This window comes from Nuphar pumila, chromosome 2 (genome assembly GCF_984573655.1).
Source record: "Nuphar pumila chromosome 2, dmNupPumi1.hap1.1, whole genome shotgun sequence".
Classification (NCBI taxonomy): Eukaryota; Viridiplantae; Streptophyta; class Magnoliopsida; order Nymphaeales; family Nymphaeaceae; genus Nuphar; species Nuphar pumila.
This window is the reverse complement of record NC_143250.1, coordinates 18,775,446-18,800,234: the sequence shown is the minus strand read 5'-3', so window position 1 is coordinate 18,800,234 and position 24,789 is coordinate 18,775,446. Positions and strand designations below refer to the sequence as shown.

The 24,789-nt window shown below is 38.1% G+C and overlaps 1 protein-coding gene across 1 annotated transcript; it reads left to right on the top strand.

Moving 5' to 3' along the window:
• The first annotated feature begins 17,488 nt into the window (after positions 1–17,488).
• LOC149844932 (ruBisCO large subunit-binding protein subunit alpha) lies at positions 17,489–21,940 on the top strand. Its single transcript, XM_089995383.1, has 8 exons — positions 17,489–17,753; positions 17,923–18,106; positions 18,750–18,871; positions 19,102–19,309; positions 19,389–19,534; positions 19,654–19,960; positions 20,937–21,388; positions 21,471–21,940. The coding sequence occupies exons 1-8, from the start codon at positions 17,700–17,702 to the stop codon at positions 21,756–21,758; spliced, it is 1,761 nt and encodes a 586-aa protein (XP_089851509.1). The 5' UTR covers positions 17,489–17,699; the 3' UTR covers positions 21,759–21,940.
• The last annotated feature ends 2,849 nt before the right edge of the window (positions 21,941–24,789 follow it).

Sequence of the window (24,789 nt, the reverse complement as noted above, 5' to 3'; positions counted from 1 at the left end):
GGTATGCCAACCCGCCAACCTGTTTACCCAACCCAACCAGTTTATTAAGCGGGTTGGCGGGTCGTGTCGGGTTACCAGTTTAATAAATGGGTCGGGTTCGTGTTTGACACAGCCGACCCGTTTAATAAACGGGTCGGGTTCGGGTTGAGGTATGCTGACCCGCCAACCGGACCCGATTGCCACCCCTAGGTGCAACGGCTAGGCAGAGGTTGTTGCTGTTTAAGATCATATATAGCGTCCATCATGAGTACGTGATGGACACTCAGCGCACCCATGTTAAAAAATGACCTTTAGTGATGCTTTTGAAGCGCTAAAGGTCTGAGGGAAATTTAGTGGTAGCTGCCTACCACTATTTTGGCTTAATGCCAGCCTATTAGACTTTTGAAGGGTTTTTTTTTCATAGATCTGACCGTATAGATGTGTTTTACATGAATTGACTTTTCAATCGTCTGATTTACAGAGGTAAATTTTTATAAGTTTTAAAAAACGATAGTTTAAATTTTTTATAAATATTCAAATCTTAAAAATCATATTTTTTGTCCAAAAAAAAATATGCAAATTGATGTCGAACATATATGTACGGTTAGATTTGCGAAAAAACAACCTGAAAAAACATGTTCGCTTGCAATAAACCAGAAAAGTGTTCGGCAGCTATCACTTTTTCTCTCTTGCTCTCTCTATATACATATGTAGTCTACAGAAAGTGGTAGCTGCCTGCCCACTTTCTGGCTAACCTCGCAGACATGCTCATGCCATTGATGGTGTGTGCAATGGGTGACACGCACATCAAAGGTCAAAAGATCCATTAGCGGCACACATAAGCGCAGCTAAAGGTGCTTGAGCCTTTAGGGGCGCTTTACTGGATGCTCATCACTGTAGGCTGCCTGACTGGTAGGCAGAGATAGAAGGTGGTAGCTCCTTACCCTGTTTAATTTAATATTTTCTTGAAGAAAAAAACAAACTTTTCAAAAGATACTGAGGTTTTCCTTACATTGCCCCTGAAATATGGTTACAGATAGATTTTGGTACGGCGAGAATAGCTTAAAAAATCTCGTTTACAAATTCCAATGTTTGCAACTTGGTTGCCGTCCATCCCTTAGGATTGCTGGTATTATAATATTATATCAGCGTGCATATATTATTATTATATATATATTTTTAAAGGTACTCTCGGGTTAGGAACCTCATGTGGCATAGGGATTCGAACCTGGGCCTTCAGCTTGGCACAGAACCCCTCTTACCGCATGGGATACCACATCGGTGAAACCTTTTTCTTTTTTTTTTCTTTTAACAATCTATCGAACTTTAAACAACACTAAAAAAACCATTTCCAAATAAAAGGATTGCTAAAATATTGTTTTATCTCATTCTTGTGCTGTTTTTGTGGTTTATTTCTCAAAACTTTTTGTCACATCATAGGGTTTTGCAGTTCTTATATTTCTTCAATCAAATAGCCAATGCTTTTCCCTCTTGACTTCACTAGAGTCTAGATGCATTACGCTATTGAAAAGCATGGTCACGAATATCACCGTTAAGTTGACAGCCCTACGTGAAAATTCAGATATCTTGAAAATATCGTTTGTTTTGAAAACAAATTTTTTAAGTTCAACATTTAATTTAGTCAACTTTTTTTTTTTCAAGACAACCATCAAATCTTGTACATTAAGTTCACATTGGATTTATTCAACCTTTTTCCAACGCAAGCATTAAATCTCTTTTTTTTTCTCTCGGCAGTCGGACATTGGCTGGTAAAAACCCTTGATGCCACCAACGGGGGGGGGGGGGGGGGCTCAGCCTGGTTGGTAGGAGCTGTTAGTGCACATCTCTTTGTGGTTAGGGATGGCCGTGGACTGGGGCGGGGCGGGGGCAGGTGGACAAGGTCTCCACTCCCGCCATGTCTTAAAATCCTGCCCTCCATCTTGCACGGGTAATGATTTTAACCCTCATCCCCGCCTCATGTCCTCCATCCCCGGTCCAAACGGGGCGAGGCAGGCCGGGGCCCCAATTTCCCTTTGTCCATTATCATTTCTAAAGAAGGATTGGGGATGGGGCGCGGCGGGAGAAAGTATAAGTTCATCCCCGCACGGGTTTTGATTTAAATCTCCATCCTCACCTCATGTCCTCCATCCCCGGTCCAAACGGGGCGGGGAACTATTTTCCCCCGGTCCACTGCCATCCTTATTTGTGGTGTGACGTTGCAGGTTCAAACCCATGTGATAAGTTGAATAGTAACTGGTAGGGGTCTGCCTAACCCAAACTTGCCTTTCAACAACAAAAAAAAAACCTTGACGCCCCTTGCCATCAACCAAAGATCACACCCATCTTAGACTTTGTAGCAAGTGAAGCTAGAAAAAAAATATTGGTCACACATAGGGCTGCAGCTCGGCTCGCCTGAAGCTCGTTCAAGGTCATCAAATGAGCTCGGCAAGACAAGCTACGAGCAACTCGTATAGTGTAGATTTAACGAGTATGAACAATTGTTGTTCATCTCAGTTCGGCTAGTCTAATCTTCTAAAAAAAATACATGTAACGTGTTATGAAAAGCGTATTTGGCTTGGTGGTCAGCACTTGAGTTTGGCTCGCCTAGAACTGAGTTCAGTGGTAAACAAGCCGAGCCCAAACAACCTGTGTACAATTCGGTTCGTTTATCAATCCTAGTCACACAACAAGGCAACTAAGTGGCCAAGCGCTCAAAAACCATTTGTCTCAAAGGCACGCATTAGGCACATTGATGCACCTTAACATATCTAGATTTTGATGTCTCTTTCACCATGTTTTCAATTTATTTCCTCTCTTATTCTACAATGCCTGGTTAAAGCAAAAGTAACTCTAGCTGTAACGCCCTGAAATCTTAACCCAAATTTTAAGGATTTTTTTTTTGAAACGGCGTAAACAAGAAATACTATAAAGTTAAGTATTCTGGAACATTACAGTGGGGAGCAAGACAAAAACATTTATTTCATTTCATTATCAATGAATAATAACATCAGAGTTTCTCAAACTATCCCTATAACAGTAAATCCAAAATCTCGATCCGATGCCTCATCCCGCAGTCGCTCATACGCTCTACTCTTCACCTGAAAAATGATATATTTATAGAAATTAGACTATATCTGTCTAAGTAGGAATTGCTGTAATTTTTTTTGCCGGTATATCATGTGTCAAGTATGTGATGTGGGTGTCATGTATGATTTTCAGCATATACAGAAACTACACAACAACAATAACATGTATAAAACGTAGCCAACAATTTATAGCATTTAAAAAAATTTTCATGCAACAGTTATAAGTGCTAAGCGTATAGAAACATTAAAGCATAAACAAGTAACAAACCTTTAACAGACATTAAGAAGTAAACATCATACACTCATTATCATGTAATGATTGAGGGAACAATTGAAATATGCATGATCTAATGCATAGCAGAAAAATGCATGACTTATGTGTAATGCATGAATCCTCTTATTATCTTTCATTAAGTTCCCTTGTCCATATGTATACCCTATTAAATGGATACAACTTTAAGTTTCTCTTTTTAATTACCATTGTCCACGGATACACCAAACGGGTACAGTCCTCGAGGTCAAGTTAGGTTCCCAGGGTAGCTTAGCACACAAGTTGTAATTTATTTACTAGGTTCCAAACTTAGCCTTCGACCAATATCAGGAAACAACATCATCCATCGGAACATTAGACCTCCACATCTAATGTCGAGGACACCCTACACCCACAAGTGTCACTTCCTTGGTATACCAAAACAACAACAGTTGTGTCAAACACACCACCCCTAGGTCAAGTGGCGGACTCTCCCTAAAACCGTGACCAGGAGAAGGAACCTCAATATCGGGTTTAGGAGACAAAATAAAGCACACGAAGTTTTTGTATCTTCACAGTCTCCCCAAGATCGAAACTCTAAGATTCTCATTCTCCAGATGAGAGATCCCAAAATGTATATTATACTGTTCTTATTCACTATCTTTTTATTAAAAGCCAATTATTGAGTTTTGCAATTCAACATACAAAAACAATGCAAAAGCTGACATCTACCCTTGCAAGAACCATCACGGGACTCCCGCATGTGGAACCACATAGAACAGTGTAATATAGAGCACTAGAATTACATTTGCAAATCAACATGCAAAATTAATAACATAGGCTTGCAAATCAACATGCAACCATAAGCTCGCAAATCAGCATGCGCAGCTCTTCACGGTCTACCACCCATGACAACAATAAAATAGTACAATTAAAACCATGGTATAAATGTGATTTATGCGATGTAATTAAAGAAAGAGCAAACCAAAGCTCAAGGCTCTCTAGGCCTGTGATGATTCATTTAGACCATTGATGCATCGTATAAAAAAATCATAACAATATGCAATGATACCAACATGATTCCAAATGCACATTCATTCATACCAATTTAACAATGTGCATGAGCTACCACAATCATATACATGTGTTCACCATCCATGTAAAATTGCTTTCATGTAATCACCTAATACACATGCATTCATTCATGATTCATAAGTACATGAGAACATTTATGCAAAATTGTACATGCCAAACACACATAGATTTCATGTATGCACATGCACTTGAAACCCATTCATAAATGCGTGATACTTAAACCAAGAATTTCATCATTTACCACATGGTGACCCCCACCAGCCGATGCGATGGGATTCATACATGCAGCCAGCACTGTAATGGTTTTATCACTTATTATAGAGTGACAACTGAAAAATATCAATTATAATATTGTGCATCTCGAACTGCACTCTTATTGTTATAATGTCAATACAATCTGATCAAAGAATTTACTGGGTGTTACTTTCCAAATTATGTAGCCTTGAGCATAAAAAGAATGCACTTACAGAATGTAAAAAAATAATGTATATATTGAAACCATTCGGTGTGGCTGGTATTTAACATGTCAGTGAATAACCTTTCCAAACTTATGAAGGTATACAAAAACTGGTACATATAACTTGTTTTCATGGAACCCATAAGATTATTAACACCTATTGATATAATTAACACTTAGTAACAGATTATTGATTAACACGATGTTATTAATACACAAAAGTATGATGTTACTAACACCTAGTGATGTAATCTTCATTCACACGTCCCACAATTTACCTGTGTCATAGTATACACCATTTTACGATAAACCAACATATAGTTTAAAAATCTAACCAGAACTAACAAAATACATATGAATGCACAAATGTCCAGTCCATACTTAGCCTCCTTTATAGAACAACAAAAACAATACAGTCATGCGATCAGAATGCTGATGGAAGTTATGTTAAAAGGTTTCTTCATACTACTTTAATGATGGCTATAAAGAACCCGCAAGAATCCTCATCTCTCAATAGAAGGCCTTAATTAGAAGCCCAAAAAGAAAATGATGTAACTTCAAGTTCTATGTAACCAAGATTCTCAATAGATCACATCTACCGAACCCCTTTAATCAGAAACCCCCTTTTTATTGCAAATTGACCCCCTCCCTTACTACAAGCATACCAAAATCCTTTATGTCCATATGCAAACCCCCTTAGTAGCAGTCGAAATCCCCAAACTCGATGGATTTTGGGGTTCCCGAACAACCACCACGCAGAATCCAGATTCCCCCCCCCCCCCCTTCTTTCCTTGGAATCCGGTAACCCAATCCCCATGCTCGACCCACGAAATACCTAAAAGGAAGAAAAACAGAAAAACCTACATGTTATTGCTAAGAGAAAGTGGTGGTCGCGGTTGAGGAGGTCGTTGGCGATTTTTGGTTGCAGGCGATGGCGGCGGCAGCAAGTGGTCGGGAGGCTTGCTGGCGACGGAGCTCCCGTCAGCGTGCGCAAGAATGATAGAGAGGGAGGCGAGCGGCAGAGGGAGTGAAGCCGAGAGGGAGACGAGTGAAGAGTGAAGAGGGCGAGACCCTCTCCAACCCCCTTTTATCAAACGAAGGCCCTCCCTCCCTCCGCAAAAGGCAGAGGGAGTCGATTACGACCCTCCGTAACCTTTCCCTCATCTTGAGTTTGGCAAGAATCGTGCTCTAAGTACGATTCTTGTAATCGAGGTTTTATTAACATGGGGCCGGGTCCAAACTCTGTGACCTGCGACTCGGGATCTAAATCCCAATTTGGATCCAGGCTGGTTCTCTAGTGTTGGGTCCACAAGGAGCGTGAATCCGGGTCCGGTTATGAATGTGGATCCGCCTAAAACTATTTACTGTTTTATTTATTTTATTATGATTTTATATATATTAAAATATATATGGATATATGGATCCAGAAAGGGGATCCCAGACCCATCTACGCACTATTTTAGATAGTTATCACTTGAATAATTTAATTAGTTAAAATTATTACACTTATATATACATATAAGTTTATACGTGATAAATATATACGTAAAGATTCCTTTATGGGTCCTGGATCCGAAACTTGGATCCCAGGCCCAAATCACAATATTACGAAATTTGTATATAATTTTTCTAAATAAATGCCTAAAAATTATGATTATTACACTAGCCATGTTGGCATTTTTATGCATCTAATTATCCTCTCTGTTGTGGCTTTCGTGGGTCTTATTCACAAAACTCTCTCTCTCTCTCTCATATATATATTATATTTGACAGAAAAAATATTTCATTATGGAACCAGTCAGAATACAAAGCATGTAAAAACATACATCAGAGAAGTGGTAGTGATGAGATATCATCCACCACAAATCACAAAACAACTCTCTCTCTCTCTCTCTATATATATATATATATATTGAAATTATCTTTCATTACAAAAAATATGGTCTCAGCTATCTCCTTAACCCACTTTTTCCCTTTGTGTTATACTGAAAAGAAAAACAGTTCTAGTGATATGGGTTCATATTTTTGTGCAGCTAATCATCCTAGAAGTTGTGAATTCTAGAGGTCTTTTTCACTATTACTCTTTTTTTTTTATAGCCCAAAGAAACCGCCCCTGGCACGAAGAGCTGGTCACGTTGGTTGCCTGTCATATTCGAGGCTAAGACCCCTGCCTCTTGGGCCTATGCTAGGTCTTGGCTTGCGCAAGGGGCGACACCCCATGAGAATCGAACCTGACTGCTCGTCTAACAGCCAAGGCCTCACCCCACTACCCTGTTTCACTTAGGATCAATTTCTTGGTGCAGTAGGTTTCATGCAACCTTGCTTACACGATACAACCATTTTTTGTCGTCCACACCTTATGCTCGCAAGGCCAAAGCCTCAACACAATCACCTTGAACAACTTTTTGACTTAGTAAGCAAGTCTTTATACAAAATCAAGACATTAAAAGAGAGGTCCACTATGTAGGGCTACACAAGCTGAGCTCGAGTAGAGCTTAGGCTGAGAAAGCTCGGCTCGTTGCAAAACACATGTTCAAGGATGGCTCGAGCTCGAGCCAAGTTAATTTAATTAAAAAATAACTTTGAAATGATTGTCTAGAAGGTGAGATTCAAACCCACGGCCTCATACATAGAGGTCTAACACTCTATCCACTCGAGTAAAACCTTTTTTATGCCTTTTTGCTCAATAAAAAATTATACATATCTTAGAACTAGATGTTATGGGACTAGTCATATTACTCAAGCTTAATTAAGCTAATCAAGCTCGACTTGTTTACTTACTCGGATGAGCCCAAACCAAATTCAAGCTAGTTCGACTTCATGTGCAGCCCTAGCACTATGTCTTCTTTTACAATGAGAAACCCTTGCCGAAGCAAAGAAACCCCCAGGTGGAGCCCCACAACCACCTTGTTTTGTGGCCCACCTCTAAAAGCTAGGAACACACCCGAGTACCAGCAGGGTGTGACAGGTGCCTTCATCTCAGCACCCTCACAACCACCCTGCTGGCCATGCGGGCAACCCCCACACTACCAGTGCTACCACTATGTCTAGAGAGAGAAAGAGAGGGTTAAAGAAGAGAGGGAGTGAGAAAGAGCTCTTAGCTTGTAAAGTGTGCTAAACTTTGATATTTATCCGTTCAAGCCCACTGTCCAACATTAAAGTAGGTAAGTGGTGATTGAGGTCAAATGTAGAAGGCGATAGAGACTAAGATCTAAAAGGACTTAAAAAACCTAGAGCCGTCTATATATAAGGCAATGGTCAACAATCAAACAAAGATGGCATTAAGAGTTGGGCAATGAACTATTGGGACCAGATCCAAAACCATTGGTCCGCTTTTGGCCTAGTTAAAGCAATTCAACAAAACCAAAATGAACTTGGTCAAAGGTGGTGGTCAAAACAATGTTAGAATTGTCCGAGATAGTAAAATGGTTAGGTCAAACTAGACCTAACCTGACCAAGCCAGCCGAACTGAACCAATTAAAATTGAGCTTAATCAAATTGACAAACCGAAACAAAGCCAAAGCCAAGTATAAGATCCAAAGTTTAATTAACAAGCTCCCTACGAGCCTTACACTCTAAAGAGAACTCCCATAACATAAACCCTATGGAGATTACTCACACTCGTAGATATAAGGCTATACATTTTCATGGGGCAGTGTTTTCCCTTCAAAACCAAACTTAGAAGGAAGAGGATGGGTTGAAAAAGCTAGTTTTTTTTTATATATAATTTTGAGCTAAAATGCAATAATCTCATGTATCAAAATTATGATGCAAGAAGTAAGAGGCTATTATCAAATATCCAATGCATAAATGAAAATACTTTTTGGGTTTAGACATTCACATTATTATTACGAAGAAATAACCATACTAGACAAAAAATATGACATACTTTTTCAAATGCCTTACAATTTCTGAAATCCGCCCAGTGTCCAAAACTGTAAATAACCAATTTTTTAGGACTTTTTCACTCTTCACACAAGCAAACACCATGAAATTCAAGCGATATATCGTTTTGCCCATCGGTTAAGGCAAAACCTTACTTAAATGTATATTCACACATATTTTTTTGTGGTCCTAAAAAAATGCATAAAAATTTATGTTATTTATATGGTCTTTTCTGTTAATCATAAAATCGTAAATACCTTAGTAAAATTGTATATTTTATACTAAAGTCATGAGAAATCATTTGAACCTTCTTCTTTTTTCTTTAACTGTTACTTAAATGTATGTTTGCACCTGTTTTTTTATAGTCTTCACGAAGTGCATAAAAACATGTTTTGTTAACCTTTTTATAATCGTAACTTCACAAATACCTTAGTAAAATCACATATTTTATACCAAAATCATTGAAAACCGTGTGAACCTCCTTTCTTTCTCCTTTCTGTAACTCTCACTTAAATGTATATTCACAACTTGTTTTTTACAATCCTCATGAAGCACGTAAATATAACTTATGCAAACCTTCTTTAATTATAACTTCTCAAATAATGGAATAAAATTGTATATTTTATAAGAAGAGCTCATATCTAATTGTGCAAAGAAATGCAAATATGTTACTAACTATGCATATATATAGTACCTATAGAATGGGATGTTATTTCATGTTTGTGATTTTTTATGATATAAAAAGTGATTGTCCGCATCTCAAGTCTATTTTCATAGTTTTAGGGTTTCTTTGTAGTCTTTAACTTGCTTGATCTTTTACAAAAAAACTTGATGTCTTTTTCAGCAACTATTTTTAGTCATTCTTTTTCAATGATTCATCAGCGACACTTCATTGTTGCATTCTGAAGAGGTTGCAACATCCTTCTCATTGTCTTCCCTGGTTACGTTGAAATGTGTGTTTCATATATTATATATATATTGTTTTATTTTCATTCCAAACTTTTTTTTTGTAGAAATGAGCATAATCTAAGCCCATGCATATTTGTGTATAGTTGCTTGCTTGTCTTGTATTTTATTTAATATTTTTTATATGATTTATAGTTTAGGGTTTACTATGTTTAGTGTTATATATATATATATATATATATATATATATATATATATATATATATGTGTGTGTGTGTGTGTGTGTGTGTGTGTGTGTGTGTGTGTGTTATAGATTATTTATGTGTATTTGCTTATCTTTTATTTAATTTTTTATATTTCTGTGTTGGTGTAATGGGGCTAGGGTTGATTCTCTTGCTGTAATGAGTATTTGTTTTTTACTTAAGTAGTTAATGATGGCTTCAGTATTTATTAAATTACACTACTGTCTCGCTGATGATAATAATTGAAGATCTTTAGTGTTCCATAAAAATATTAGCTTCAAGAAATTCATGGGTAAATGTTTTTGACAATGATGATATAAAAGCGATGTTATTTTTTTTTATGACATTTTTGTAATGGTTCATATAGTGCAACAAGAAGCAATTAGAAAGGATGTAGAAGAAGTTTTTGATAAATTCAATGATGACAATCATGTGAAGAATGTGCATCTATCTCACGCACAATCTATCGAGCTTAGTATGTTGTTGAGCATCAAACTATCCCAAACAGTAAACAATGTTAATGTCTCGTACATGCAACCATCCCAAACAATAAACGATAGTAATGTTGTATATGTGGAGGGCATGCAATTGCCCAAACCGATTATAAATATAGATGTTGGACATACAGGCAATAAATAACTTCTACAAACAATTGATGGTGTACATGATCAGAAGATCACTATAGAGGATATGGAACCACGTGGGTAACCTAGTGCTAGTGATTGCCATCGCAGCAATGTGAAAGTAATGTAGTATTTTTATGGTTAATCTTGAAAGTTTTAAATGCAAGATTGTGTTGTATGCATGAAAGCAAAGGATAAGACAATGAATTTTGATTTATTTTATGCAACTAAACAATCAATTAGTAACAGTAGTGATGACGTAGATGGTAGAGAATATGATGATAGTAGTGATGATGTAAATAGAGGCAGTAACATTGATGATGACTATACCATCTCAATTGAGTCAGACTTAGAAATGATAGGTGACCAAGACACTAATAAAATTGGACAAATAATTATTGCTAAAAATGATACACTAATGACATATGAGAAACCGAAAACCTTGGTATGTTGTATAAGTTATATGAGCATTTATTAATTTATTAAGTAGTAGAATTATTTTATGTTTTAACGCTAATGTTTAAGTTTTACTAGGTTCTCAATCAATGGATTCTCTTTCAATGAAGAGCAATTGACAATCATTGATGTGAAGACAATTCAGTTGTGTGGGCAGCTATTTAATGAAAGACTTAATGATTATGAATAATTCTAGTGGCTATCAACAAAGGCAAACAATCAAGAAGTTGTTATTGACATAAACACTCTTTTCTTCCTATTTGCTACATAAATAGTTAAAAATTGAAACATAAATGAGAGAACTTGAACCACTCTTTTCTTTCTCATTTTATTATTACTATGATCTACAACCACCATATTTCGGAATAAACATGAATATACAGCTGAATGCATTTAATTGTGTATGAAAGCAAAGATGTATAACATATACATTATGATTCTTGTGAAACCATGGCCGAATATATTTCAATATAACAAAGAAAACATCAATTTAACACATCATTAAACATGAAATATGAATATATATATAAAAGCAATCAAGCACTAAATAATTATGCATCAAAAATAGAAAAATCAAGAAAATCCAGATATGCAACTCAAATGAATCCTAACAAAAATAATCACAAACCAAAATTCAATATAAAGCAACCATGTAACAGATTGGTTGCATAATAACACTATAATAAAAAGGTACAAACCACAATTCAATATAAAGCAACCATATACCATTTTGGTAGCATGATTACACCATAATAAAATGGTATAATTTTCTCTTATACAAAAGAGCTCTAAAATTTAAAAACATGAAATCATTTTCCACATCCACATGCATGTCTCTGCACCTCTTCATTTCTTCAAATCAATGTATTCAACCTATAATGAACATAAAACATCATCAAACATGATAAACAAGATAAAAATGTCAAATTAGCATATTAAATGAACAAAAATAAAATAAATGAGTTTTACCAATAATGTGAGCAAACTACTCATCCATTTCTGAATTACTGTTAGATGACCCTAAGACCCTTGTCATGCTATAGAATAAATATAAGTTACAAGTAGGGCTGGCAAAACCTGACACGACCCGCCAACCTGCCTCTTAGGCGGATTCGGGTTGGGCTTAAGCCAACCCGTTTAATAAACGGGTTAGGCGGGCGGGTCAACCCGATAACCCGACCCATCGACCTGCCAACCCGTCCGCCAACCCGCCAACCTGACCCACCAACCTGCCAACCCGCCTGCTACCCGCCAACCCGTTTTCCCGAACCAACCCATTTATTAAACGGGTTGGCGGGTCATGTCGGGTTACCCGTTTATTAAATGGGTCGGGTTAGTGTTTGCCACAACTGACCCGTTTAATAAACGGGTCGGGTTCGGGTTGAGGTATGCTGACCCGCCAACCCGACCCGATTGCCACCCCTAGTTACAAGTAACATGTTGCTAATATATAATAAATAACACTTGCAACTAGGGGTGGCAAAACCTGACACGACCCGCCAACCCGCCTCTTAGGCGGGTTCGGGTTGGGCATAAGCCAACCCGTTTAATAAATGGGTCGACCTGCCTAACCCGTTTATTAAACGGGGCGGGTTCAAGTTGGGGGTATGCCAACCCGCCAACCCGGCTGACCCGTTTAATAAACGGGTTAGGCGGGCGGGTCAACCCTCCAACCCGATAACCTGACCCGTCGACCCGCCAACCCGTCGACCCGCCAACCCGCCCACCCGCCCACCCGCCAACCCGCCCACCAACCCGACCTGCTACCCGCCAACCCGTTTTCCCGACCCAACCCATTTATTAAACGGATTGGCGGGTCATGTCGGGTTACCCGTTTATTAAATGGGTCGGGTTAGTGTTTGCCACAGCTGACCCGTTTAATAAACAGGTCGGGTTTAGGTTGAGGTATGCTGACACGCCAACCCGCCAACCCGACCCGATTGCCACCCCTACTTGCAACATTTAGAACATGTTAAGAACATCTACAACATAAACTTAAAAAAATTAATACATTATCTCCCAAATAAATGGTCAACTAATTCATCTTGAATCTAACTCTACATGCACATAAATGCTTCAATTGTTGATGGAGACAATGAATATCAATGTTTGTTAATCATGCACCCACTTGTGTTAAATGCATTCTCAGATGCTACTATAGAAATTGTAAATGCTAATACATCACGAGCCATTTTAGAAATAGTGGGATACTTATCTTCATTGTTCTTCCACCACCCAAAAATATCAAACTTCTTATTTTTGTTTTCATCAATCTCTCATCCTTATATATTTTTAAATTAGATTGTGAAGCTTGAGTTGCTTGAGTATCTTTGTATTATTTATTAAATCCTGCCAACTCTACAATCTCAATTGCACTCACCATTACTATTTGAAGCTCCACCATCAGAAACATGGCTTATGTTTACAACATACTCAGAATATAACTTATGAAGCCTACTCTCAATATTATTGAATTGTTCATCGATTGTAAATGCATAATCCTTACACTTTGTTAAGTAAAAATTTCAGAAATAAGAAGTTTTTTTCTTGGATTCAAAACCACTACAATTGCCAATATCACGTTCCAATCTTTCCAATACTTCTCAAATTTTTGAATCATTTATGTCATTTCTCTCATATAAAAAATAGAAGACTTATTTTTTGTAGGTAAATTCATATAAATCTTATATACTTGATAAAAAACAAATTGGCAGCTGCATGCTTATATGTTGAAAATACTTTAGTTGCTTTATAAAACAACTCTAAAAAGCTACAAAAAATATGCAAAACTTTATTCATCATTAAATGAAAAATCATTATAAGTGGCATCTACAATACTTAATTGAGCAAATGCATCTCTATAATGCAACTCATTTTTCAACATAAGAAATATCAAGTTCTATCAAGTTTTCACATCATATAAGCTCTTATTAGTAACCAACCCTACTCTTTTGGCATTATAGATAAAACTTTTCAACCACTTAGGAGATTCTTTCACAAATTTCATACTTTCACAAATTTTATGAATTGCTTCTTTGATTTCTTTCAAACCAACATGCACAATGACATTTAAGTTATATGCACTACAACGAACATAGAAAAAAAAAATCCTTGAAGGAATGAAACCCCTTACTCTCAAGCTGCTAACTACACAATCATTAGTAGAATAATTATCTATTGTGATTATAAACAATTTTGATTGAATATTCCAAGAAGAAGTGCTTCCCAAAATGCCTTCACATATAAAATGTGGTGGTAGAACATGGATGAAGCTCAATATAACTATGCATTTGCCAATGCTTATCAATGCAATGTTCAATCACACATAAAAAACTCAATGTATGTAACTAAGTCCACATATCTAATGTCAATGAAATCCTTTGCACACTTTCATTGATATGTTCTTAATCTTATTTCACTCTATACATTTTCCTAATCTTCCTTTTAATTATTTTCTTTGAAAAAGAAATAATTTTTGGGTTGCATGTTTGATATGACTTGATGAGGTATTTATGTTCAACCATTTTGAATGAGTATTCATGCATCACAATTACTCTTGCCATTGGTTTTGGAACACGCTCCATGTCAAATCTAAAAGTAGATAAACTGCAACCTTCTTTATGGCACTCCTAATGATTTGTTCCATTTTTTCCATCTCCTACAAGAAATTCTTCACAATATCGGTATTGTGCTTTTACTACCCTTCCAACCATAAATAACTTAAAAGTATTCCACACATTCAAATTTCTTTTTTCCATTTCTTCATTAATCTGGTTGCTCAACCTCTTCAACATTAGACATGTTTGAAATAATGATAGTTCTAAAACCAATATATCAATGTATTAAAAATGTCAATATTAAGTTCAAAATAAGAATTCAAAAAATAAAAAATCAACACATTAAAAAGAGAGTAAAATAAAAAGTTTAAATTATGTGCAATGTAATCCAACCAAATTAATAGATAGAGATACATGGTAAAACTCGTTTCTCACCACAGAGACGAAAAGAAATTTGTATCCCTACCAAAAAAATAACATTTTAAAATATGCAATAGCAAAACATTCAATGTTTACATCTTAGAAACTAGAATGAGTCGTGACCAAAGATAAAGTCATGAGTCAGGCCCAAAACGATCAGATTATAGCATAAGTGCATCAGAGAGCATAGTCAAGGTTTTAGATTCAATTATTCAAATCATGGCCCAGCATAAGTGCATAACATAAAACTTACTTTTTTTTTACCCGTACCAGTTATACAACGATATCATTGGGATTCGAACTTGCAACCTCCCAACATGGACTAGCTGCTCCTATCAGACAAGAAGTGCCCCCGTTAATATATACCATACAACTTTTTTTCTTTTTTTTTTGACAGAGAAAGCTAGAATTAGGCAGACCCCTACCAGTTATACAACCATACCAATTGGGGTTCGAACTTACAACGTCCCAACACAAGGTGACGTGCACTAACTGCTCCTGCCTGACAACCGGAGCCCGGTTGGTACATAACATACAACTTCAACTATGTTTCATGTAAACATTTAGAAAAAGAAAACAGAACAAAATAAAATCATATATGAATATGATATAACCAAGTCATAGAAAGTTACATAATTATATAACACACATAATCAAATCACACAAAATACACATAGAGGAGCGGCGACCTGCAGGCTATAGCAGCCCCAGCTAGGGGTGGCAATCGGGTCGGGTTGGCGGGTTCAGCATACCTCAACCCGAACCCGACCCGTTTATTAAACGGGTCGGCTGTGGCAAACACGAACCCGACCGGTTTAATAAACGGGTAACCCGACACGACCCGCCAACCCATTTAATAAATGGGTTGGGTCGGGTAAACGGGTTCTCAGGTCCGCGGGTTGACGGGTCGGGTTGGCGGGTTGGCAGACTAGTTGGCGGGTTGACCCACCCGCTTAACCCGTTTATTAAATGGATCACGTGGGTCGACCCATTTATTAAACGGGTTCATTTTTTTCAAACCCGAACCCGCCTAAGAGGCGGGTTGGCGGGTCGTGTCAGGTTTTGCCACCCCTAGCCCCAGCCAGTGGAGGTACAAAGTGTAGAAGAAGAAGAAACAGAAGGGGCAGTTGCATAGCTGGAGAAGCGAGCAACAGAGCAAGGAGTTGCAGGCTGCAACCATAGCAGAGGGCTTCAACCCTCCCTCAAACTGCTGAAAAAAAAAACAAAAAAATCTTTAAACAATTAATGTAAAAGAGAAACAAAAAACAAAAATCATACACAAATTGATAACAAAAATAATGGTTACCCGTTTGACTTGTTGGAAGACAAAAATCAGATGGATTGGGTGGGGTGGCTATTGAATCGAGTACTTCTTTCTCCTTCTATCAGCTTTTTTTTTTTTTGAAAAATAAAAAATTGCAACAATAAAATGAGAATAATTAATCAACAAAAGAAATATTTATTACAACATTTTCTGCATGACAAATGCAAAAAGACATAAATCATTTTTTCTAAACGTTTGGACCAACTCGGGGCCGAGCCCTGTGCTCGAGTCTGACTCCACATTAATTGGGCTGGACCTTCAATGTTGGGCCTGAGCCTGCCTGAATACCCGATTGGCCGTGGGCTGCCCGACCCAATGTCCACCCCTAATAACTTTTTCTTTATCTAGTGATTTATTTAGGGGTGTCCACGGGTCGGGTTTACCCGAACCCAACCCTATAGGGTTATAAATAAGAAGACCCAATTAAGACCCGGGTTCAGACCCGAAGGTCCGATTAATACATGAACCCAGGTATAGTTTGTGAAAATTTATTCCAGACCCGGGCTCGACCCAAGTTTCCATTAAGACCCGCAAATTTTCAATGTAAAAATGAAAAAAAATATATAGTTTTACCAGTTATGACCCAGGTCGGTTCATGTAGTTTTTATCAGGACTGGTTATGGTTTCTCTTATGATGAGTCCGATTAGACTCCGGTCTTGACCAAACCCGAACCGATTGACACCCTAGTTTTAATTTAATGAATGCCCTCTTTTTATCTTATTTTTTATCCTTTTAACCAATTTTAGTGAACCACTTCTCTTTCTTGTAATCTGTCACAGGGACACGTTATTTTGGTAGTGTGTTTCTGGTGGCACAAGTGGACAAGCCTGAACACATGAACACGGACATACAATACAAGTAGTGGTAATATTTTAATAAATTTTAATGTTTTAAATATTATTTTAATAAAACATATTATTTTAATATTAAGACATAAAATTTAGTTTTTTATTGATTAAATTTTTTAAAAATTCTGTGTCCCTGTCTTCTTTTCCAAAACAATTTTCAACTTCTGAAAACGAACTCGTATCACGCGTCCTGTGTTTACGTGTCTTTGTCACATGACTTGTGATTTTTATATGCACTTTATACATACATTTTACGAGTTTACAATAAACATAAACGTATTTCACAAATCTAAACAGGGCCTTCAGCTTTGAAAAAGAAAAAAAAACTAATAACCATCCCTTATATCACTGGCACGTGCGAACGAAGAGAGAGGACGGCATGCACGTGTAGTGGATGGGGACTCCGGTCCTCGAACTATCCAAAGCCGAGAAGCTTCTGGAACCAAAGCCCACCCCACTCTCACTTGAAAACCCTAAGGAGCCGCTCTCTAGCCCCCCTCGTTCTATCTTCCACCCACACGAGCGTTCTCCAGAAAGAGAGGGAGGTGTGTGTGTGTGTGTATTTCTCCAATGGCTTCTGCAAACGCTCTTTCTTCCACGCTAAATCTGCGTTACCCTCAACAGGTAAGCCCATAAAACCCACGGAATTTGGCTTCTTCTCCTTCCTATGGAAGTTGGTTCTTTGATGTTTTGTTTTCGGGGAGAGTTTTTTTCTTGTTAATTCTTCTTCAGTTGAGATGGTTTGGTTCTTTTGTCTTTTGGTGGTTGGTGGGTATGCGGTTATGTTGTGAAGGAGGGCTTGAAGAGCAGGGCGAGCCAGAAGCAGAGGCTGAATTTCAACAGGCCGAACGGAGGGAGGAGGTTGAAGGTTCGCGCCGCGGCCAAGGAGATTGCCTTCGACCAGAGATCTCGCTCGGCGCTGCAGGCCGGCATCGATAAGCTCACGGACGCCGTCGCGGTTACTCTCGGCCCCAGAGGTGATTTCCTCCTCATCCTCCTTCTTTTGGGTTATGAACATCAACATGGTCTTCTTGGTTTCACGGATGATATGTCTAATCGACAGTTTGTAAACTCAGAGTTTAGCATAATTTGGGAATTACTCTTTCAAAGTTCTGGATTCTTAGATTCATGCTAAATTGATTTTTTTAAAATCTTATCACTGTCTTGTATCAATTTCTTCATTATGTTTACTCTGATTGGGATGTCTGATGCCTTCATTTGGTTTACTTAATCTGCTCCTTTTTCCAAGGAGGCAGGAGTCATGGAACTCATTGGCCATGTTTAATTATAGTGTCCTTGGAAAGTGCTTCCTCTCGTTTGAAACTCGTTTTTGTCCTTCCCCAACCGGAGAAATCAGACTACAGCATCTGCCCGGATCTACAGACACGCCTGGTTACAGGTTTTCTAGCTCGCGGAGTTGTGTTGCGAGTAAAGGTTCTTAGGGGCTGGTTATCTTTTACTTCTTTATTTTATGTTAGTTTTACTTCCTGGAAATCCTCGTTATGAGCTTGCTTTACCCTAGTTTTTTATATTGTCAGGAAAACTATTGCGTGCACATGTGGTGCCTTACAAATGAATATGGTGGCGAAGTTTGAGATAAATTTGTTTATCAAAATGCAGGGAGAAATGTTGTTCTGGATGAGTATGGCAACCCGAAAGTGGTGAACGATGGCGTCACAATTGCTAGGGCTATTGAGCTTGCAGATGCCATGGAAAATGCAGGTGCTGCGTTGATTAGGGAGGTACATATCTTTTTTCTTCTCTCGACATCTCTATCTGATGTCCATTCCGTTATGTATCCTGATTTCTTGAATGTACAAAGCAATATGTATTTATTGAAGATTGGTTTGAGTTTGGGTAAACAGAATTCAGTTTCAGCTATTTCATACTTATAACAGATGAACATTTTGTCTGCGTTAAAATGTTTTTTAGCAGAATATAAGGTTAATCCTTTTTAATATTACTTTTAAAGGTCGCTAGTAAGACGAATGATTCTGCTGGTGATGGCACTACAACAGCTTCTGTATTAGCAAGAGAAATCATAAAATTAGGCCTTTTGAGTGTAACCTCTGGAGCAAATCCAGTTTCTATAAAGAAAGGTATCGATAAAACTGTGCAAGGATTGGTAGAGGAGCTAGAAAAGAAAGCTAGACCAATCAAGGGACGTGAGGATATAAAAGGTACCTCTGAAATTCCGGATGTCACATTTCCAGGTTCCTTTCTGGTTTTCTGACTAGTAATCTGTGTTTTTGTTTGAAGCGGTCGCAACCATCTCTGCTGGAAACGATGAGTTTGTGGGGACCATGATTGCTGATGCTATTGATAAGGTTGGCCCAGATGGTGTTCTGTCTATAGAATCCTCATCATCATTTGAGACAACTGTTGATGTAGAAGAAGGAATGCAGGTGCTGTTAACTACCCTAGGATTTGTGCTTGTTATGTTTTTTTTTTCACTAATTCTGTTTGTTCATCTATTTGGTTTACTTGAGTATGATATCCTATGGTTTATGTGCTGTGGTTGCAGATTGACAGGGGTTATGTCTCTCCCCAGTTTGTTACAAATCCTGAGAAGTTAATAGTAGAATTTGAAAATGTTAGGGTGTTGGTAACTGATCAGAAGATCTCAACCATAAAGGAAATCATTCCTTTGTTGGAGAAAACCACTCAGTTGAGTGCCCCCTTGCTTATCATTGCTGAAGATGTTACAGGAGAGGCTTTGGCAACATTGGTTGTGAATAAGTTGCGTGGCATACTCAATGTTGCCGCAATCAAAGCACCTGGTTTTGGTGAGAGAAGAAAGGCTCTCCTCCAAGATATTGCCATTGTTACAGGTATTTTTTTTCAGCACGCCTAGCAATTTTTTAGTTGTGTTGCAACACTTTCTTACATTTGGTAATGCCTATATCTTGTAGTGATTGATTAGCATTTCACACAAATATCACATTTGAGGCATGTTTTATTACCTTAGTATTGATGGGAAATTCTAGTGTATGTGTTTATGTGATTTATTAAACTGTTGGAGATAGACGTCAATGTTCTTATTCCTGCAGTTGTTAGATGTTCTCCTTGTTCTTCTGTATTTTTAAGATAAAATGAAGCCTGTCCATCCAGTCAGCTTTGGATTGGGCGGTCAGGCTGTCCTGCCTGTTTGTACCATTAGGTGTTTGCAGACTGAACATTCCCCTCTCTTGGCTATGGATCTATTTATTGGAGGTTTTATTATCATTGGTTACTAAATTATGGATTGTATACTACAGAGTGGAGAAAAAAGCAATAGAAGGATTGTTTAGATTGTGGGGCTTGTCCTTTTCTGGAAGCGAAAAATCATCCCTTTAGTGCTGATTTAGATAAGTCTGTTTTTTGCTGCCTTTTGGCCAATGAGTACTATAAACTTCTGGAGAGGATGATCGATTCCATTTACCAACCTGCCTCAGACAACATCTTTAGCATTGCAAAACTGTGGTAAACTTCATAGAGCTTGAGAGAATAATCTATTTGTACCATTGCTCTAGTATTCAGGGCAAAAATGGTGTTAGATATTGGAGTTTAGATAAAAAAATAATGGACTGCTGCTCCTATAGTTGCACGTTTTGTAAGTTGTAAGAGATTAATTTGTAGATAAAAAACAATGGACTGCTGCTCCTATAGTAGCACGTTTTGTAAGTTGTAAGAGATTAATTTGTGTCCAACAGATTTCTCAAGTATATGGTCTTATCCACAGAGAGCTGAAGATTGCTGCTGCTGCTTGTATTATTTCTTTCCTGGGTTGTCGTTGAATTATGCTTGTATTTTTTTCCTTCTTTTTAGGTGCGGAGTACCAAGCTAGTGATTTGGGTCTACTTGTGGAGAATTGCACGGTTGAGCAGCTTGGTACAGCAAGAAAGGTGACTATCACCAAGGACTCTACAACCATAATTGCTGATGCTGCCAGTAAAGACGAGATCCAGGCCAGGATTGCACAGATCAAGAAAGAGTTAGCAGAAACTGACTCTGTCTATGACAGTGAGAAGCTGGCCGAAAGAATTGCTAAGCTTTCAGGTGGTGTTGCTGTGATCAAGGTAGGCGCTGCCACCGAAACAGAGCTAGAAGACAGGAAGCTCAGGATTGAGGATGCAAAAAATGCAACCTTCGCTGCAATTGAAGAGGGAATTGTCCCTGGTGGAGGGACTGCGTTTGTTCACCTGTCATCTTGTGTTCCAGCCATCAAGGAGAAAATGGAAGATTCTGATGAACGGCTTGGTGCGGACATCGTGCAGAAGGTATGACTAACCACCATCATCCTGATCTGAGGTGAACATTTGGTTGATTTATTATTCGAATTCATGGGTTGCTCCTCTTCAGGCACTGGTGGCACCAGCGGCATTGATAGCACACAATGCTGGAGTCGAAGGCGAGGTGGTGGTGGAGAAGATAAAAGGAGGTGAGTGGGAGGTCGGCTACAATGCGATGACCGATAGGTATGAAAACCTGGTTGAATCCGGAGTCATTGATCCAACCAAGGTCGCACGCTGTGCACTGCAAAATGCAGCATCTGTAGCTGGAATGGTTCTTACCACTCAAGCGATCGTGGTCGAGAAGTCCAAGCCCAAGACACCAGCACCAGCTGCACCACAAGGTCTAGCTATTTAAATTAGAGGTATATGTTGTTTTTCAGCTTATCCTTAATTTGGGGGTGGAAGACATAAGGAGATCGAGAGGGCTATTGGATGAGCACTGGGGTAACACCCATCTTTGTTGCCAGTGTTGTGGGCAAGCGGGATTTTGTAGTTTCCTTTCAATGTTTTAGTGCAAATGAAGTTTTCAGCCAAAAAGGACTTCCTTTGAATTTGGCTGCACATGAATTGCAGCGAACTTAGTAGCATCCTAAAATTTGAAAGGTTTTGCATTCTCTTGATCTGTTAGAAATGTTGGAGTTTGTGGTGCATTATTTCTGACAAAGTCAAGACCATGATTAGAATGGTAAGTTGGAGTCTCAGCAGACTTGTCAGTTCCTAAATCATGGGTGCTGCAAACATGAAATCCCCGCTCAAAGAGCTATAATATAGATTTCCATCATACTCACTCGTTTGAATGCAGCGGGTTCCAAATTCAGACCTCTCTCTCTCTCTCAAAAGACGAGAGGGGACTGACCAACTTTGCTAATGTACCTTGAATTGATCCAGATACATTATTTAAGTCCCCAAAGGCCCTACAAATATTATATTTAGTTTTGAAATTGTCTATAATATCTAAATGACTGACCAAACTTAATGATGCATGTTTCAGAAATTAAATCCATTGCAAAAATATCTATGATATCTTTAAAACAAGAGACCACATAATATCATTGGTCTTCTTATGGGGATTTTGTGAGGCAAAGGAAAATCTTGCAATAAATTAAAAAAAATTGTTTCTCAGGACAAATTTGGGAAAATATTGATATATTTAAAATTTTTAAAATATATGAAAATATTAAAAATACATATAAATATATAAATTTTGCATTAATAACATGATAATATTAGGGGTGTCAAGGGTTTACCTGGACCAGACCCATACCAAACCCTATAGGGTCTAGGTATGGTGATAAATAAGAAGACCCGGGTCCAGATTCAAGGTCTGATTAATACATGGAGATGGTATAGTTTGTGAAATTTTATACCAGACCCACAAATTTTCAACGTAAAAATGATAAAAATTATTATTTTACTGGGTATGGCTTAGGTCTGGTTCATGTAGTTCTTATGGGGTCCGTGTATGGTTTCTCTTATAGTGGTTTATATTAGACTCTAGTCTGGACCCCATACTATATCCAAAAATTGGGGCCAAGTCTGGTTCCACCTGGGTCTGAACCAAACACGTTCCATTGACACCCCTATATAATATTTGCTAAAAATGATATTGTCAAAATAGGTTGTATTTGAAAATATCTTTTTATTAGATTATATCGGTTCTTGAGTTTCTTGCAGCCCTATGATTCCAATGTTCAAATTTCATGTAAACCAAGGGTTAGGATATTCTTACTGAATTTATGTTATAAAAGCAATAACAATGAGAAGTCAAGAAAAGTAATGCATAAAATTCATATAACGAGTATTTATAGGAAAACATGAAAAACCCAAAGTCTACTTTGGATCTGAGATAGATCCATTAGATAAAAAAATTCAATTTTAACAAAATTTAAATAAAATTTCTAAACAAAATTGGATTCAAATGGATCTTTATGAACCCGGTTTTCTGCTTAATCATTCTTCCCAGGTTGGAAAAGACTTGCTCTCAAGTCTAGATCTCATTTGCACTTTTTTCAAGTTCTACCTTGTAGGTTATAGCTCTACAATACGAAACTGGATGTGTACCACATCACAAAATAAATTGACCGAGCTGGATCTAGTCTAATGTGTATCTGAAACCCTTGAACATTCTTCCTAACCATCTATAATCATACAAATGCCTACACTGATTTGGATCAAATAGCTCCGGTATAAGCTTGATCCAACTTAAAGAAATCACTAAATATAAGATTTTAACCACATGCTTCGTCAACTCCTCGGACCTAAAAACTTGAAAAAATCAAGAAACTCAAGTCAACTGAATAACAAATCAGGGTTTGAAGGCCCAAGTCCATGTGCACAACCTTCGACCTGGCCCGACGAGGAAGCTGACCCGCTTTAAAATGCTAAATGGAAGCTTGAACCGAGACTAGAGGTCTGGAACCGCCCCACACAGGTGAGACGGATGGAGGGATCAGTTCAATCCCAAACTGGTTCCTCCCCCACGATAGGGCAAGAGACCCCCTCCCCCCCCTTGACACCGACTGTGTCGGAGAAACGGAGGGGCCTCTGGCATGCGGTCGGCCACCCCGTCGGTCAAAGAGTGTCAACGGCCGAGGCCGGTGGTGTTCCCATCAGCGGTGGGCCCGATGGCTGCCTGCTGCAACCCGACAGTGAAGGATGCAACCCCCTTGGTGTTGGCGTCGACTCTGGCAGAAAAGGGAGGCATCGGACGGCCAAATCCGCCCATCAGAACGACGCCGGTCAGATCCCTGCTGATGATCTCCGACCATCCCTCCATGACCATGAAGGAGAACTTCAAGGAATATGTGTGTGTGTGCATTCATAGCCATCTAGCATGCTAAGACGCGTGGCCAGGTCTTCAATCTCGGACATAGTTTTTCCATATAAAAAAAAAAGAAAAACAACGGAGGCTCCGCTTGTAGTAGTTGGTGCACGTCACCTTGTGTTGGGACGTTGCAAGTTAGAATCTCAATGGTATATGGTTGTGCATAACTGGTAGGTGTCGGACTAACCCCACTTTTCTCTGTCATGAAAAAAAGATCGTGGATCCTGGCAACTTTTTGTGTATATCTGTGCAATTGATAGATTCTCTTAAGTTTTATTTCTGTTTTATGTATACTATATTACTATAATAATAATATGATCTATACTACTATAGTATAGTTATAACGAATAAAAATTGTTAAAGCTAAGTTAATAGCAATGGTATCATATGGTTTTGTAACTGTTTCGATTTTTAATTGTTTTTTGCTCCCTCGGATGAATCTAAAATTCTAAAGTATTTATTTTCACCCAGAATATATACTCTTAATTTTCACAGCTCTAACAAGTTGGGTAAGATACTACCATATGTACGGGATGAATAAGATACGTTGGACCAGTTCCAG

Excerpts from the sequence above, each read along its gene's own strand:
- LOC149844932 (XM_089995383.1), top strand. The coding sequence starts at position 17,700 with ATGGCTTCTGCAAACGCTCTTTCTTCCACGCTAAATCTGCGTTACCCT. Across the intron at positions 19,310-19,388 it reads GGGACGTGAGGATATAAAAG|CGGTCGCAACCATCTCTGCT; the intron begins GTACCTCTGAAA and ends TTTTGTTTGAAG. Across the intron at positions 19,535-19,653 it reads ATGTAGAAGAAGGAATGCAG|ATTGACAGGGGTTATGTCTC; the intron begins GTGCTGTTAACT and ends CTGTGGTTGCAG.